The 17,778-nt window shown below is 45.1% G+C and overlaps 1 protein-coding gene across 1 annotated transcript in view; it reads right to left on the reverse strand.

Moving 5' to 3' along the window:
* The window catches only part of OSBP2 (oxysterol binding protein 2), a 299,539-nt gene that overhangs the window by 236,375 nt on the left and 45,386 nt on the right, over positions 1-17,778 (reverse strand). Inside the window, exon 2 of the mRNA XM_040415995.1 lies at positions 3,901-4,109. Coding sequence (XP_040271929.1) covers positions 3,901-4,109 — 209 coding nt within the window. The remainder of the gene's footprint in view (positions 1-3,900; positions 4,110-17,778) is intronic.

Below are 17,778 nucleotides of genomic sequence, written 5' to 3' on the forward strand. Positions count from 1 at the left end.
AACTCCTATCACTACTTTATCCACATACTGTAAATCCCATCTCAACATCTAAAAACATCAGACCATGTACAAAGCATAGATGCCACCTCCTCCTCTGCACAATCCTTTTTTATGAATCCAGATAATCATTAGGAGTATACAGAAGCTCTATAATGTCATATCTCATTACTCAAATCCACAGGCCACCCTGACGGCAAAGATTATTGGAATTAAATAAAAATCAACTGTGAGGACTACAGGAAGATTAAATAGGATGAAATCCTATTTGTACTGAGGCTGGAGCTTCATGGGCTACAGGGTTTCTAAAACGATTTCCTGCCTGCTGGAACAGATAAGAACATGGGTGCTATAAAATATATTAATAGCAGGCTGTAATAGTTCTAATAAAAGTAAACCATAACTGCAGAATCAGCAATGGGGAGTTATAGGATACATGCTGTGAGTCACAATCACAAATACAATAACTATAGATTTTACCTACAAAAAGATTTTACCTACAAAAAGAAAAAAAAGCCACTTTTTGAGTCAGTATAATTGGCAAATAGGCGTATATTTCCCACAATTAGTTTGATTCTCCCCATGGAAAATAATTTGTACCATGCAGAATACCATACCCTAGCATTGCCACACTTGTATGGATGACATCACAGTGAACGCTACAGTAGTAGTAGCCCGATAGATTATAAAACGGGTGCCCATCCTTTGTAACTGCCAGCTTTAGTACCACAGATATGATTACTGTTAAAGGGGTTGTCTCTTGACAGACAACCACTTACAAAGGGTAACAACCAGTGGACAAATGATTTTGCTGGGGGACGCCACATCTAGCCAGGTATTTCCTCTGCAGCGGGTGTGGATGAATGGCGGCCCATGTAATACAAGGGTGGCAGGGGCGGACTGGCCATAGACCCTACAGGGAAATTTTCCAGTGGGCCTATGCCCAGAGGCCAGGCTTGTTTGGTGCTGTGGCCTGCATCTTACCTCCTAAGCTCCTTGCTCCATATCTTAATTAAAAATAATTGCAGTAGGAGGAGTACAGAAAGTGGCAACTATTGACGGCCACCCCAGAGTGATGGCTTCTGGGGCAGTATATTGTGCTGCACTGTTGTACTTGTTACTGCCAGGATGGTATTTTGTGGTGGACTATGGTATTGCTGACCCCTCCTACTTGTATTGGCCCCATCTACATTTGTTGGCCCCATCTAACATAGTAACATAGTACATACGCCCCAAAAAAAGACATTTGTCCATCCAGTTCGGCCTGCCATCCTGCAAGTTGATCCAGAGGAAGGCAAAAAAAAAAACGTTAGGTAGAAGCCAATTTTCCCAACTTAAGGGCAAAAAAATTACTTCCCGACTCCATTTAGACAATCAGAATAACTCCCTGGATCAACGACCCCTCTCTAGTAGCTATAGCCTGTAATATTATTACCCTCCAGAAATACATCCAGGCCCTCTTGAACTCTTTTAGTGAACTCATCATCACCACCTCCTCAGGCAGAGAGTTCCATAGTCTCACTGCTCTTACCGTAAAGAATCCTCTTCTATGTTTGTGTATAAACCTTCTTTCCTCCAGGCGCAGAGGATGTCCCATTGTGTTTTCCCTGCCTGCTTGTGTTGCTTAACTTTCTGTCACTTAGGATCTGCCTACAACATTGGGCCACTTTAAGTTTTTTTTTCCAGGGCTACTTTAACTTCTCAGTTCACCCCTGAAAGCCAAGAGCCGCTTATGCACAGCAGTTCACCATGTTGGCCCAAAGAGAGAAGTCCTGAGTAGACAACCCCTGTCTATGATAGTCATATGTTCTAATAGATCATATTCACAGGGGTTCTTCTTGAGTGCTCAAAGTAGTCAAATTACTATCCAAAAGAAAAATAAATTAGATAAAATTGGCTTCCAATGAGACTGACCCTATGCAGGTCTGAGATGATAAGAAAGTAGATTGTAAGACACAACAGGGACAAGGACCTTTAATAATTATGACTTCTTACAACTCTGCAGTGAATACATTTTTTTTTGGCTTATGGCCACCTTTAGGGCAAATGTAAGCGTTTCAGCGTAGGACACATGAGCAGGGGTGAAACTACCATAGCAGAAGACTATGCGACTGCAATGAGTGTAACTGTCACGGATGTTCCCGCGACAGGTGGCAGGAGATCTGTGAGACTGGCAACACGTGGTTTGATCTGATATGTTTTCTGTTTGGATCAAATGACGTCTCCGTTTCTGGTGCTTGCCACACATTCTTTCCCCAGGTGTGGCTATTATGGTCATTTATCCTTCTCTATTTATTGTTGTTTCTCCCACTATGCTATGCGGTTTATAGCTTCTGTTGCAGTTATGGATAGCTGGTGTGTGTTTCTCAGCTGAGTTCTTGGTGCTGCCATAGCCACTTGAAGTTTAGTGTTTTCTTTCCCTTTTGTATTTTGTTTGGATTATTTTGTGTGTTGCATTTCCCTGTCATTGTATTAAGGCCTGAGAAGACTCCTGTTCGTCCTTCCTTTTGGAGGAACAGGTTGTCTCAGTCCTGGCACCAGGGTCCTATAGGGTGAGTTAGGACACTAGGTATTCCGGTGTATGAACTCACCTACCTCTGGGGTCTGTTCATACTGGTAGTTAGTCAGGACTTTGATTAGGGTTTTACTAGGAGGTGTCCATCTTCTTTCCCTAGTTTCCAGGCCTTATGCCCTCAACCCTTTCCCTCCTATGTTCGGTTTGGTGTTTCCCTCCCACACTCGAACGTGACAGTAAAGTGTGCGGTATCACCATAACACAGCACATATGTTGAAGAACATGGTGCTTCCTACAGAAAAACACCAGGCTGTACATCACCACTTTTCACTTTAGAGACGGGGACGGGGATAAATCCTCTGCTAAACTGATGTAGTGCCTTGATTCATTTGTTAGGCTACATGCACAAGACCGTGTAGGTAATATGACAATATGGCACCTGCACTAAACTCCCAACAGAACAAGTGCAGATGGCAGGTGCAGTGTATTTGAATGGTGGAGACATCACATGGAGGTGATTTGCCTGGTCACATGACACTACATCAGCAGCCATCTTATAGCCAGCGTTTTTTCCCCGGTATTGAGCCCCTATGACGGAACTCAATATCGGAAAACTTTAACGCTAGTGTGAAAGTACCCTAAATATCACTTAACCAAGTCCTTCAGCGCTCTCAACCTGGACACCAGAGTGGCTTCATATAGAATATACAGGGGCAGCTCCAGGCATGTGCATTAATCAGGAGTGGTCCTGCCTGGGTGAACTCAGCAATGCTCTTCCGCATCTACTGGTACTCAGCCGTCAGCTGAGCTGGCATGAAAGTCCTCTGCTTGGCTCTGGTGTTAAGAGTGTATTACATGAGCAGATTTTCTGTCCGATGATCGCTAATTAGTGTTCATCTGGCACTACTACTGTTCTCCTACAAAAACACTCTCACCTGGTGTCAAAAGGAGAAGTTCATCCTTGTCCAGAACAGTAATGTAGAGAGGAGCTTCTAGGTACCAATTGCATGCACTATACAAGTGTCTTACCAGTAAAATGCTCACGCTTATTGGTTAGATCTTGCAGCCAACTGAATGTGCCACAGATGGGCAATGCCTGTAGCATTGTACATTGAATATGGTTTCAAGTGACTATGGCCCAAGAAAGACCATCATGGAATATGCTGACTATATAGTGACCATAGGCCATTGTAATCTGAGGGACCAATGTACGTGCACTTGTTTCTTTACCAATATAAGCAGAACACACGACATACAAGACCAAAAATTATTTTTTACATATATTCTTTGGACATTGGACATGCCTAGTATGTTCCAAAATTCTCTTATTCTTTTGTCACAAAAGCAAACATCTGTGATTTTCTTCGGCGATCTGTACAGAACACTACCTGACTGGTTGTTCATCATGCGGACGGCTTTGGCTTTGGCCAATTCCAAAGCTGTGACCCATCTCTGTCTCTCCACTTCGCAGCTTGCCTTGAGATGATATGTTCGGCCACCATTGGACAGAACAATGTTACATGAATCTTCTGTATCAATATGAGCTGTAGACAAGTTAATGGTTCCTCGGCACGTGTGGCCCATTTCAGCCTGTGTCCTGAAGGATGAGATGTGAAATCATGTAAATAAAATAACCACAGCATAAGGATTGAATGCCATCTTTTATCAGAAATTCAATGTTAAACCAGGTGCAATACGTTGTAGAACTACCTCAGGTGTAATGATATCTTTCACTCAGGGCCGGCCTTAGGTGTTCAGGCGCCCTGTGCGAGCTAACCTTGTGGCGCCCCCCCCCCCCCCAAAAAAAAAAAAAAAAAACACTGCTTGTTGCTGGCATCATGGCATAGGCTGGCTGACTATCCAACCAAGTAGTTACCAGCCCGCACACCCCAAAGGCCGGTGTAATGTTATACTTCCCTACTTCGTGAGATTTCCCTACCTTCGTCACTTCCGGTCGCACCGGACATGACGTGAGGAGGTGTGCAGCGCCGCGCAGGCGCACAACGACAGGTTAGGGAAGTTTCACAGCAGAGTGCGCATGCGCCAGGAGCCTCGCCGGCGGTTAGGGTAGGGAAATATTACATACGGTCCAGTGCTTTTTCCCTACCCTAACCGCTGGTGAGGCTCCCAGCGCATGCGCAGTGTCGGCCGGTGTCCAGCTGAGAACATCCATCCGATCACCGCACCTGTGCACTGGCCCATAATTTTTCCCTACCCTAACCGCCGGCGAGGCTCCCAGCGCATGCGCACTCTGCTGCGAAATTTTCCTAACCCGTTGTTGTGCGCAGTGTGCCCCCCTAATATAATAAACATTGGCGCAGTGCGCCCCCCCATATAATAAACATTGGTGGCGCAGTGCGCCCCCCCAACACCACAGTATAATAAACATTGGTGGCGCAGTGCGCCCCCCCAACACCACAGTATAATAAACATTGGTGGCGCAGTGCGCCCCCCAACACCCCAGTATAATAAACATTGGTGGCGCAGTGCGCCCCCCCAACACCCCAGTATAATAAACATTGGTGGCGCAGTGCGCCCCCCCAACACCCCAGTATAATAAACATTGGTGGCGCAGTGCGCCCCCCGAACACCCCAGTATAATAAACATTGGTGGCGCAGTGCGCCCCCCCCAACACCCCAGTATAATAAACATTGGTGGCGCAGTGCGCCCCCCCTCAATATAATAAACATTGGTGGTGCAGTGGGCAGTGCCAATGAGGGTTAAAAAATAAAAAAATAATTAACTCACCTCCTCCAATTGATCATCTTCTGTTCTTTCTTCATTACCTGTCAAAGGACCTGTGGTGACATCACTGTGCTCATCACATGATACATCACCATGGTAATGGATCATGTGATGAGCTCAGTGACGTCATTACAGGTCCTGAAGAAAGAACAGGAGACCGGCAGCTACGCGATCAATTGGAGGAGGTGAGTTAATTTTTTTAAATTATTTTTTAACCCTTATTGGCACTTCCCACTGAGCCACCAATGTTTCTTATACTGGGGTGTTGGGGGAGGGGGGCGCACTGTGCCACCAACGTTTCTTATACAAATACAGGAGGCGGGTGCTGGAATCAAATAGCCGGCACCCGACCTTTGTGACAGGGAGCTGCGATCAGCGGCAGTTAACCCCTCAGGTACCGCACCTGAAGGGTTAACTCAACTGCAGCTGATCGCAGCTCCCTGTCACAAAGGTCGGGTGCCGGCTATTTGATTCCCGCACCCGCCTCCTGTATTTGTATTTCAGGTCAGTTATCTTCATTGGTGGCGCAGTGGCCACAGCCCCTCCCCTCCTCCTCCTGTCTCTCTTCCTATTGGCAGCGGCGGGGGCAGCAGGCAGGTCAGACACAGGGGAGGAGGAATCAGGTCAGACAGGGGAGGGGGAGATGGAGGGGGCGCCCCGAGGGAGAACACAAGTGCAGCCTCGCCTGCCGCATATTACATTGCGAGCTGTCGGCCGCCCAGCGCCCCTGTTGCTATGGCGCCCTGTGCGGCCGCACAGCCCGCACACCCCAAAGGCCGGCCCTGCTTTCACTTAGTGATCCCTTGCTTCATTCTGGAGAAAAAGCGGTTTCAATCCATATGAAAATGCACAGCTAAGTGCACTGACGGTGGGCCCAAGCCACTCTGTGTACCCTTGCTCTTCCGCTTTTCTTTGCCAATCCCTCCCTCTCCTCCTTAATTTACAGGGCCAGGTTCCTGCATAGTCATCTCACCTGGCTCTGTCAGTCAAGAAGGAGAGGGAGGAGCTGGTACAGGAAGCAGGAGGAGCAAATGTGGCTTGGGCCTCCTTCAGTGCACTTAACTCTTCATCTGCATATAGAGTAAAGGGGTTGGTAGTACAGTATATTGCTAGGATATGCCACCAATGTCATATAGGTGCAGGTCCCACCTCTTGGACCCCCACCTGTCTCTAGAACGGGGCCCCCCAAAGTGAAAGTGGGTGCACCGCTCCACAGCGGCCACCTTCCATTCCCGGAACTCCCATAGAAGTGAATGAAACGTTGGTCCTGCTTGAGCTATGTGCTCTCCATTCACTTTTATGGAATTACTGGAAATAGCCGAGCACGCTCACTCGTTCTAGAGGAAGTGCATGTCCTAGAGGTAGAACACACACCTATTTGACATTGGTGGCACGTCCTAGCAATATGCCACCAATGTGTGAGAAGGGCCAACCCCTTTAAAAGTACTTTTTCTCCAGACTGAAGCAATGAATCGCTAAGTGAGAGATATCATTCCATTCAGCTGAGCTAGCCCTACAAGGCACTGTGCCTGGTTTAATAGTGAATTTCCAGGTGACAGGCTTCTTCAGAAAATGCTTTGCAGCATTACAATAAGAATGTATTTTTGGGACATTATTTTCTCCACTGTAAATCTGCAGGTAACCAAACCATGAGCTACTGTAGCTTTTACACAATTTATATTATTATTACAGTCATTAGGTGTAAAGGGTCTTCCAAAATAACTGCAGCAATATTCATCTAAGGGCTTGTTCACACGACCGTGTAAAGCCCGTGCTGTGGACCGCAAATTGCGGTCCGCAATGCACGGGCACCTTCCGTGGGGCAGGCGCATGGGGATCGCGGACCCATTCAAGTGAATGGGCCCGCGATCCCTCCGTTCTGCAAAAAGATAGAGCATGCTTACCTTTGGCATGCTGCCTGGACTTCCTCGAATAATGACCCCTATAGTGCACCCAGTAGTATGTACTCAGAGAGCGGTAGTGAGGAGGGCTCGGGTGGCCCTGTGGACATCGGCCCACTGGGAAAATTCCCTGTATGATCCATAGCCAGTCCGGCTTCGCTGCAAAGTACTGGCTGTATCGGTGTTGTGTCAACACCACTGACTGCAACCAGTGAGGCAACTGGAGTAGGAGGACAGAACGTGGCAGCTGGTGCTGGCCACCACAGAGTGAACGTTTCTGGAGGTATTGTGCTGCTGGAGCAGTATTTTGTAGTGCACTGTGATATTTGGCCCTGCAGGGGTGGTATAATGTGCCGCAATACATTATTGCTGGCCTTACCTACTTGTGATGGCCCTGCCTTCTGTCAATTTGGACCCAACTTTTAGTTTCTTTTCCAGCTCTGCTTTAAGTTCTTAGTCTGGCCCGTGCTTATAAATATATATCTAAACAAAATGTACATTATTCAACAGTTTTTAAAATACATATTACTACAGTAAAAAATAGGCTCTGTAAATAGATGTGCAAAAGATCTTAAAGAACATTATAGTTTTGGATATCCTCTAATTGGGGTTAATCATTAAACTACAGCGACATGAGAAAATCAACCTAATAGACTACTGTTGCATTAAACTCAAATAACCTAACTCATGTTCTTTATTTTCATTTTGCAATACAATGTACTTGGCCAGGATACAATCGGGAGCAGAAGTCTCTCTTCAGCAGTCGAAACATTAGAGACTGGGGAGCGTAACATACAATTAGAAGATAACAGACAAATACTGATTAATGGCAAAAATAAGATAAAAATGAACTGCGGAATATTGGAATAGTCTGGACCAAGCCAGGACAAATCTTTTAGCAGCAGAGGAAAAGTACAGCCTAATCCCTCAATATTACGGCTCTCTCACAATTCTGTGACATGTAATACACAGCTAGACCAAGATCATGTAGGCACTGTCATAATCCCACACTCAACAATTCATCAAAAATCCCCACAAATGACTTCATTTTAAAAGAAGAACACCAAGAATAAACCGCTTACGCATTTCAAGCTCCTCAACTCTTAATCATAGCATGGTTTATAGTCTCAAGTGCACCGATATACAGTTGCAAGAAAAGGTATGTGAACCCTTTGGAATGATATGGATTTCTGCACAAATTGGTCATAAAATGTGATCTGGTCTTCATCTAAGTCACAACAATAGACAATCACAGTCTGCTTAAACTAATAACACACAAAAAATTAAATGTTACCATGTTAATATTGAACACACCATATAAACATTTACAGTGCAGGTGGAAAAAGTATGTGAACCCTTGCATTTAATAACTGGTTGAACCTCCTTTGGAAGCAATAACTTCAACCAAATGTTTCCTGTAGTTGCAGATCAGGCACAACGGTCAGGAGTAATTCTTGACCATTCCTCTTTACAGAACTGTTCAGTTCAGCAATATTCTTGGGATGTCTGGTGTGAATCGCTTTCTGGGCCACTCCAAAAGGCGTATTTTCTTCTGTTTAAGCCATTCTGTTGTTGATTTACTTCTATGCTTTGGGTCATTGTCCTGTTGCAACACCCATATTCTGTTGAGCTTCAGCTGGTGAACAGATGGTCTTAAGTTCTCCTGAAAAATGTCTTGATAAACTTGGGAATTCATTTTTCCTTAGATGATAGCAATCCGTCCAGGCCCTGATGCAGCAAAGCAGCCCCAAACCATGATGCCCCCACCACCATACTTCACAGTTGGGATGAGGTTTTGATGTTGGTGTGCTGTGCCTCTTTTTCTCCACACATAGTGTTGTGTGTTTCTTCCAAACAACTCAACTTTGGTTTCATCTGTCCACAGAATATTTTGCCAGTACTGCTGTGGAACATCCAGTTGCTCTTGTGCAAACTGTAAACGTGCAGCAATATTTTTTTTGGACAGCAGTGGCTTCCTCTGTGGTATCCTCTCATGAAATACATTCTTGTTTAGTGTTTTACGCATCGTAGATTCGCTAACAGGGATGTTAGCATATGCCAGAGACTTTTGTAAGTCTTTAGCTGACACACTAGGATTCTTCTTCACCTCATTGAGCAGTCTGCGCTGTGCTCTTGCAGTCATCTTTACAGGACGGCCACTCCTAGGGAGAATAGCAGCAGTGCTGAACTTTCTCCATTTATAAACAATTTTTCTTACCGTGGACTAATAAACAGCAAGGCTTTTGGAGATACTTTTATAACCCTTTCCAGCTTTATGCAAGTCAACAATTCTTAATCGTAGGTCTTCTGAGAGCTCTTTTGTGCAAGGCATCATTCACATCAGGCAATGCTTCTTGTGAAAAGCAAACCCAGAACTGGTGTGTGTTTTTTATAGGGCAGGGCAGCTGTAACGAACACCTCCAATCTCATCTCATTGATTGGACTCCAGTTGGCTGACACCTCACTCCAATTAGCTCTTGGAGATGTCATTAGTCTAGGGGTTCACATACTTTTTTCACCTGCACTGTGAATGTTTACATGGTGCGTTCAATAAAAACATGGTAACATTTAATTCTTTGTGTGTTATTAGTTTAAGCAGACTGTGATTGTCTATTGTTGTGACTTAGATGAAGATCAGATCACATTTTATGACCAATTTGTGCAGAAATCGATATCATTTCAAAGGGTTCACATACTTTTTCTTGCAACTGTACAAAGCCATAACGAGCAATGCAGTTGAAGCACTAAGTAAGGCTACTTTCACACTAGCGTTTTTTGCGGATCCGTCATAGATCTGCAAAAACGCTTCCGCTACAATAATACAACTGCATGCATCATTCACGAACAGATCCGGTTGTATTATGTCCTCTATAGCCATGACGAATCCGTCTTGAACACCATTGAAAGTCAACGGGGGACGGATCCGTTTTCTATTGTGCCAGATTGTCAGAAAAAACGGATCCGTCACCATTGACTTACATATTGTGCCAATCCATCCGTTTGGCTCCCCTTCGTCATGCGGAGAGCAAAACGTTGCAGGCAGCATTTTGGTGTCCGCCTCCAGAGCGGAATGGAGACACATCGGAGGCAAACTGATGCATTCTTAGCGGATCCTGTTCCATTCAGAATGCATTAGGGCAAAACTGAACTGTTTTGGACCGCTTATGAGAGCCCTGAACGGATCTCATAAACGGAAAGCCAAAACGCGAGTGTGAAAGTAGCCTGACAATAATAAATTAACAGCTGATGGGTAACACAGAAACATAAGAATGAAAGAAGCAATGCAATCAGTAGGCAAGTGTTGAATGACTAAAAGCACAAAAACAAAAAAGAAAACTAATAACAAAATCAAAGGTTTTTGCAAGAATCAATGCAGCATGGAGAATATAACAATATATCAAAATGACTTAAAGGCAATGTATCACCAATTTTTTTTTTTATGCCAGCTAAAACTAGATAGTGACACATAGGGGGTCATTTACTATCTAGACATACGCCTATATTAGGCGTATTTCTGGAACAGATTGCGGCGCAAAGGTTATTTGAGCAGCAATCTGCAACTTTTCCCCACTCATGCCAGGTCTAAAAAAGTGTGAGTTGGGTAGGGTATGGGCCGGCGCCTCTTCATAACTTCAGCGGATCCACCGCCAGCGATAGGGGATATTAAGACTAGTGTCTAAAACACAGGTCTTAATAAATCCCACCATATTGTTTATTTCTAATCTGTTTTTATTTTGTGATTACTAATTCTTTTATTCTATTTCCGGAATATGATTATGGGAGTGGTCATCTTGCCTGAACTATTGTTAACAGTATTTAGAGAGACACATGGACCATAGACACAATGGACAGGAGGGGACTCATTGACTTCTATGGGAGAATTTTCAAAGCATGCTCTGTGATCTGTGCAGAGGTCATTGTACAAGGAGTACTTAAGCTTTGACAATCACCTACTGTGAATTCTGTGTTATCTTTGTGTGTGTGTGTGTGTGTGTATATATATATATATATATATATATATATATATATATATATAGAAGAGAAAAGAAAAGAAGCAGCACTCATGACTGTAAATTTTTATATTCATCCTATTTATGTTTATGACCATTGGAATTGATTTGTAATCATGTTAATCACTGCCACTATTTATGTATGCCATTATGCACATGTTACTCAGCTGGACAAAGGCTCCATAGAGAGAGCTGAAACGTTGCTGCTGGTTGGGTGAATAAACCTTCCACTTTTTTCACAAACTTGGAGTGCTGCCTTCGTTTTTGCTGTATATATATATATATATATATATATATATATAAATATATAGTACAGACCAAAAGTTTGGACACACCTTCTCATTCAAAGAGTTTTCTTTATTTTCATGACTATGAAGGCATCAAAACTATGAATTAACACATGTGGAATTATATACATAACAAACAAGGGTGAAACAACTGAAAATATGTCATATTCTAGGTTCTTCAAAGTAGCCACCTTTTGCTTTGATTACTGCTTTGCACACTCTTGGCATTCTCTTGATGAGCTTCAAGAGGTAGTCCCCTGAAATGGTCTTCCAACAGTCTTGAAGGAGTCCCAGAGATGCTTAGCACTTGTTGGCCCTTTTGCCTTCACTCTGCGGTCCAACTCACCCCAAACCATCTCAATTGGGTTCAGGTCCGGTGACTGTGGAGGCCAGGTCATCTGGCGCAGCACCCCATCACTCTCCTTCATGGTCAAATAGCCCTTACTTTCAAAGTTTTCCTAATTTTTCGGCTGACTGACTGACCTTCATTTCTTAAAGTAATGATGGCCACTCGTTTTTCTTTACTTAGCTGCTTTTTTCTTGCCATAATACAAATTCTAACAGTCTATTCAGTAGGACTATCAGCTGTGTATCCACCTGACTTCTCCTCAACGTCACTGATGGTCCCAACCCCATTTATAAGGCAAGAAATGCCACTTATTAAACCTGACAGGGCACACCTGTGAAGTGAAAACCATTTCAGGGGACTACCTCTTGAAGCTCATCAAGAGAATGCCAAGAGTGTGCAAAGCAGTAATCAAAGCAAAAGGTGGCTTCTTTGAAGAACCTAGAATATGACATATTTTCAGTTGTTTCACACGTGTTTGTTATGTATATAATTCCACATGTGTTAATTCATAGTTTTGATGCCTTCAGTGTGAATCTACAATTTTCATAGTCATGAAATTAAAGAAAACTCTTTGAATGAGAAGGTGTGTTCAAACTTTTGGTCCGTACTGTATATATTAGGCCTGCACGATAAATCACAAAAGTAATCGAATCGTGATAATCGGCGATTGCGATATGGCGATTTGGCGGAGGCAAAAATGCTGCGATTATATTACCTGGGTGATGGGTCACGGCGGGGGCTCCGGTGGCGGCGTAGGCGGCTCATATGGCGGCGGCATGGTGTCCTATGGCGGCGCCGTGGGCTCCGGTGGCGCCAAAAATCGCTTCTGTGGCGGCGCCGGTGCTGATTGGCGCAGCAGTCCACCTGACTGTACTCCCCTAACGTGATTGGCGGCGGTATGCTCCTGACATCATTCCTCCCAGTGCAGTGCTTAGCGCTGGGAGGAAATGATATAAAAAGCCCCTCCCTGCTCAAGCTAACAGAGCAGCGGCGCAGAGCAGGGAGGAGAAATCCAATTGCAGCAGCAGCACGGTACATAAAATGAGGGGGGACCTGGCTGGCATATGAGGGGGATTTGACCTGGGTGGCATATGAGGGGGTGTAGTTGGACCCACCTGGCTGGCTGGCATATGAGGGTGTGGAGTTGGCTGGCACAGTGGCATATGAGGGGGGGTTGACCTGGCTGGCATATGAGGAGAGGGTTGACCTGGCTGGCATATGAGGGGAGGGTTGACCTGGCTGGCATATGAGGGGAGGGTTGACCTGGCTGGCATATGAGGGGAGGGTTGACCTAGCTGGCATATGAGGGGAGGGTTAACCTGACTGGCATATGAGGGGAGGGTTAACCTGACTGGCATATGAGGGGAGGGTTGACCTGGCTGGCTGGCATATGAGGGGGGGGGGTTGACCTGACTGGCATATGAGGGGAGGGTTGACCTGACTGGCATATGAGGGGAGGGTTGACCTGACTGGAATATGAGGGGAGGGTTGACCTGGCTGGCATATGAGGGGGTAGAGTTGGATCCACCTGGCTGGCATTGGAATATGAGGGGGTTGACGTTGCTGGCATATGAGGGGGTGGAGTTGGCTGGCACAGTGGCATATGAGTGGGGGGGGGGACCTGGCTGGCATATGAGTGGGGGGGGGGGCCTGGCTGGCATATGAGGGGGGGGGGTTGACCTGGCTGGCATATGAGGGGGTGGAGTTGGCAGGCACAGTGGCATATGAGGGGGGTTGACCTGGCTGGCATATGAGGGGGGGGGGACCTGGCTGACATATGAGGGGGTGAAGTTGGACCCACCTGGCTGGCATATGAGAGGGGGTTGACTTGGCTGGCATATGAGGCAGGGGGGAACCTAGCTGGCATATGGCATTAGTGGCATTATGAGGGGGGGGGAACAGGCATGGCATTATGAAGGGGGTGGGGAACTGTCTGGCCTGGCACATTGGGGGGGGGATTGGCTGGCCAGTGCTGGGCATATTGTGTGTGGGGGGGGGGGGGGGGCTGGGGACGACGACTCTGGCTGGCTTAAAGGGGTGCGGGGGTGAGACTGCTAGATTCTTCTCATCCTGTTACTTGGCTGCCTGAGATCTTTCTTGACATTTTTTCAGTGGCACTGGCAAGAAAACAAGAGTAAGAAAACCGGAAGAGCCAAGAGACGCTCCAACCTCAGATTTGTCAACGTGGTTCCCTTCCTTACATTTGGCAACAGTGTTTACTCTTTCTAGGTGACAGGTGTCACTAGTAAAACAACAAGTTATCAAACTGGACAAGCCAAAAGACTGCGGTACAACAGCAGATTTGTCATTGTGGTTCCCCTACATTTGGAAACCAAAAAGGTACCAATGCCATAATTATTGGCTAATGGTCTTTACACACTTGCTTGGCTTAGATCTTGACAGTTTAATTTTTTTTTCTAGGTGGCGAAACAAAAGAAAGAAAACTGGAGAAGACGCACAAAGTACAACCACAGATTTATTCACCTACATTTGGCAAGGAAACAGGTATTTGTGCCAATTCTTATATTGCTCTATGCTCTTGCCCTCTCAACAGGTCTATCATGGATGTAATGTCTTATTATTGTTTAATATGACCTTAGAATGGCATTGGCTGGGAATAGATCATGTCATGTTTAACTTTCCAGTGTGCTGCAAAGTGAAGACCAGGTGACGATGGATGCAGTTGCCAGCCAGACATGCCCTAAAATTGATTTATCGGCAAAAAAAAATGCTACCTCTGTTATATGGCGCTATTTTGGCTTTATGATAGCCGACACTGAGCAAAAAGAGGTACTCTGCAAAACTTGCAAAGTCAGAGTTGCTACGTCACGTGGCAACACAACAAATTTATACCAGCACCTAAAACAGAACAGAGAAAAGTATGAAGAATGCATGACACTGAAAGCCCAGAGGCCCCAGAGTAAAGACGCAGCGGTTGCTGCCAGTGCTCTACAAAACAAAGAACAAGCAAGCCGAACAAGCCAGAGCACAATTACAGATTTTTTTTTTTTTGTTCATGATAATGCAAACGGATCCGTTTTGACTTTACATTGAAAGTCAATGGGGGACGGATCCGTTTGAAGATTGAGCCATACTGTGTCATCTTCAAACGGATCCGTCCCCATTGACTTACATTGTAAGTCTGGACGGATCCGTTTGCCTCCGCACGGCCAGGCGGACACCCGAACGCTGCAAGCAGCGTTCAGGTGTCTGCCTGCTGAGCGGAGGACAAACGGTGCCAGACTGAGGCATTCTGAGCGGATCCACATCCACTCAGAATGCATTAGGGCTGGACGGATCCATTCGGGGCCGCTTGTGAGAGCCTTCAAACGGAGCTCACAAGCAGAGCCCCGAACGCTAGTGTGAAAGTAGCCTTAGCGAGTATCACGCCATATGCCAAGTCTTCACAGCGACATAAAGAAATCACTGACGCCATAACCCAATGCTTGTCAAGAGACATGATGCCCATATACACTGTTAGCAAAGTGGGATTTCAGAAGCTGATCCACACCCTGGACAAGAGGTATCAGCTGCCCCCACGAAACTACTTCTCTCAAACAGCTATCCCCGAGCTTTACAGCAAATGCCGTGATGCGGTTCAACAGGAAATGGTTGGGGTGAAATGCTTTTCCACCACTACGGACTTGTGGTCAAGCAGAACAACTGAACCATATATTAGTCTAACTGTGCACTTTGTCAATGAGGAGTTTCAACTGAAAAGCCGTTGCCTGCAAACATCCTATTTTCCTGATGACCACACAGGAGAGAACATGGCCTTGGGCTTGAAGGAGGCATTGGCTGCATGGAACCTCTGTGAAGATCATCAGGTCGCTATCACAACAGACAACGGAGCAAATATGGTCAAAGCTGTGGAGCTTAAAGGGCTTCTGTCACCCCACTAAACTCTTATATTTTTTTTTGGGGTACTTATAATCCCTATACTGCGATTTATCCATACATAATGTATTTAATCATTTTGGTTCAGTAGATACTGCAAAAAACGTACTTTTATAATATGCAAATTACCTGTCTACCAGCAAGTAGGGCGGCTACTCGCTGGTAGCAGCCGCATCCTCCTCTCATAAAGACGCCCCCTCCTCATGTTGATTGACAGGGCCAGCGAACGCGCTCGTTCTCTGCTGGCCCTGTCTGCATTCAAAATCTGGCGCCTGCGCCGTACCTGTCTTCAGTCGGCGCAGGCGCACTGAGAGGAGGACGCTCGCTCGGCCGCTCCTTCCTCAGTGCGCCTGCGCCGGGTGTAGATGTGACGTCACCGGCGCAGGTGCATTGAGGATGGAGCGGCTCTCTGATATAACTGTCCCACCAAAAAGCATATATACAACATATGCTTTATGGTGGGACAGTAATATCAGAGAATTTGAGAACCATCAATCATTAATGCTTTTGTAATCCTCTACTTGATGCAAGTTTCTATTTTTTTTAAAAAGTGAAAAATAAAGAGATCATTTTTATTTATTTATGTCCCCACTCCCCAGGCTTGTACTAAAACAAAGCTTATGCATACCTCCCTCAGGCTCTGATATTAGGGTGTCCCATCTGTTGCCAGTCCATTAGCACTTGCTTGGCTTCTCTGGGTTGCAGATTGTAGCATCTGCAGCTGACCTAGGTTACAATGCCACTCTGCCAATCACTGACTGTGGTCGGATGTGACACCGCTGTGGCCAGAGATTGGCAGACTGGCACTGTGACCTGTGTCAGCTGCTGACGCTACGATCTGCAATCAAGAGAAAGTGCCAGCAGCCGCAGACAGGATTCCCTAATATCAAAGCCCAGCAGGGAGTGATGGAGGTATACATAGGCTTTTATTACCAGCCTGGGCGGCACATAACTTTTAGAAAACCATTTTAAGGCAATGTTGTATTGCAGCTGCTGACTATGGTGTTCTTTAAAAAGTTCCTGTTTGTTCAGTGTTCGGAAAATCTTATTTTAATGAACACATGTTCTTAATTTATTCTATTTTATTTATCTGTTCTGTGCAGTGCTATTAAGAAAATGGCAAGTTTTGTATTTTGTACTTTTGTTTGCAGTAATGCAAATACGTTATTTAATTTAGTAAAAGATGTTTTATTTTGAAAAAAACTGTGCATTTCAGTTCTTGAGTTGAGCATAACTACATTTCAGCATTATCAGTAATTTGTGTGTGTTTTTGCCTCGAAAATCCAAGTAAATAGACCTCTAGCACAATTCCCTTAAAATATTGCATCGCATATCGTTATCGCAATTTTTAGGGCCCTAATCGCAATCGCACAAAATTCCCATATCGTGCAGCCCTAATATATATATGTATACACAGTTGCAAGAAAAAGTACCCTTTGGAATGATATGGATTTCTGCACAAATTGGTCATAAAATGTGATCTGATCTTCATCTAAGTCACAACAATAGACAATCACAGTCTGCTGTGATAACACACAAATAATTAAATGTTACCATGTTTTTATTGAACACACCATGTAAACATTCACAGTGCAGGTGAAAAAAGTATGTGAACCCTTGGATTTAATAACTGGTTGAACCTCCTTTGGCAGCAATAACTTCAACCAAACGTTTTCTGTAGTTGCTGATCAGACGTGCACAACGGTTAGGAGTCATTCTTGACCATTCCTCTTTACAGAACTGTTTCAGTTCAGCCATATTCTTGGGATGTCTGGTGTGAATCGCTTTCTTGAGGTCATGCCACAGCATCTCAATCGGGTTGAGGTCAGGACTCTGACTGGGCCACTCAAGAAGGCGTATTTTCTTCTGTTTAGGCCATTCTGTTGTTGATTTACTTCTATGCTTTGGGTCGTTGTCCTGTTGCAACACCCATCTTCTGTTGAGCTTCAGCTGGTGGACAGATGGCCTTAAGTTCTCCTGCAAAATGTCTTGATAAACTTGGGAATTCATTTTTCCTTCGATGATAGCAATCAGTCCAGACCCTGACGCAACAAAGCAGCCCCAAACCATGATGCC

Source organism: Bufo bufo, chromosome 2, assembly GCF_905171765.1.
Source record: "Bufo bufo chromosome 2, aBufBuf1.1, whole genome shotgun sequence".
In the NCBI taxonomy this organism is placed as follows: Eukaryota; Metazoa; Chordata; class Amphibia; order Anura; family Bufonidae; genus Bufo; species Bufo bufo.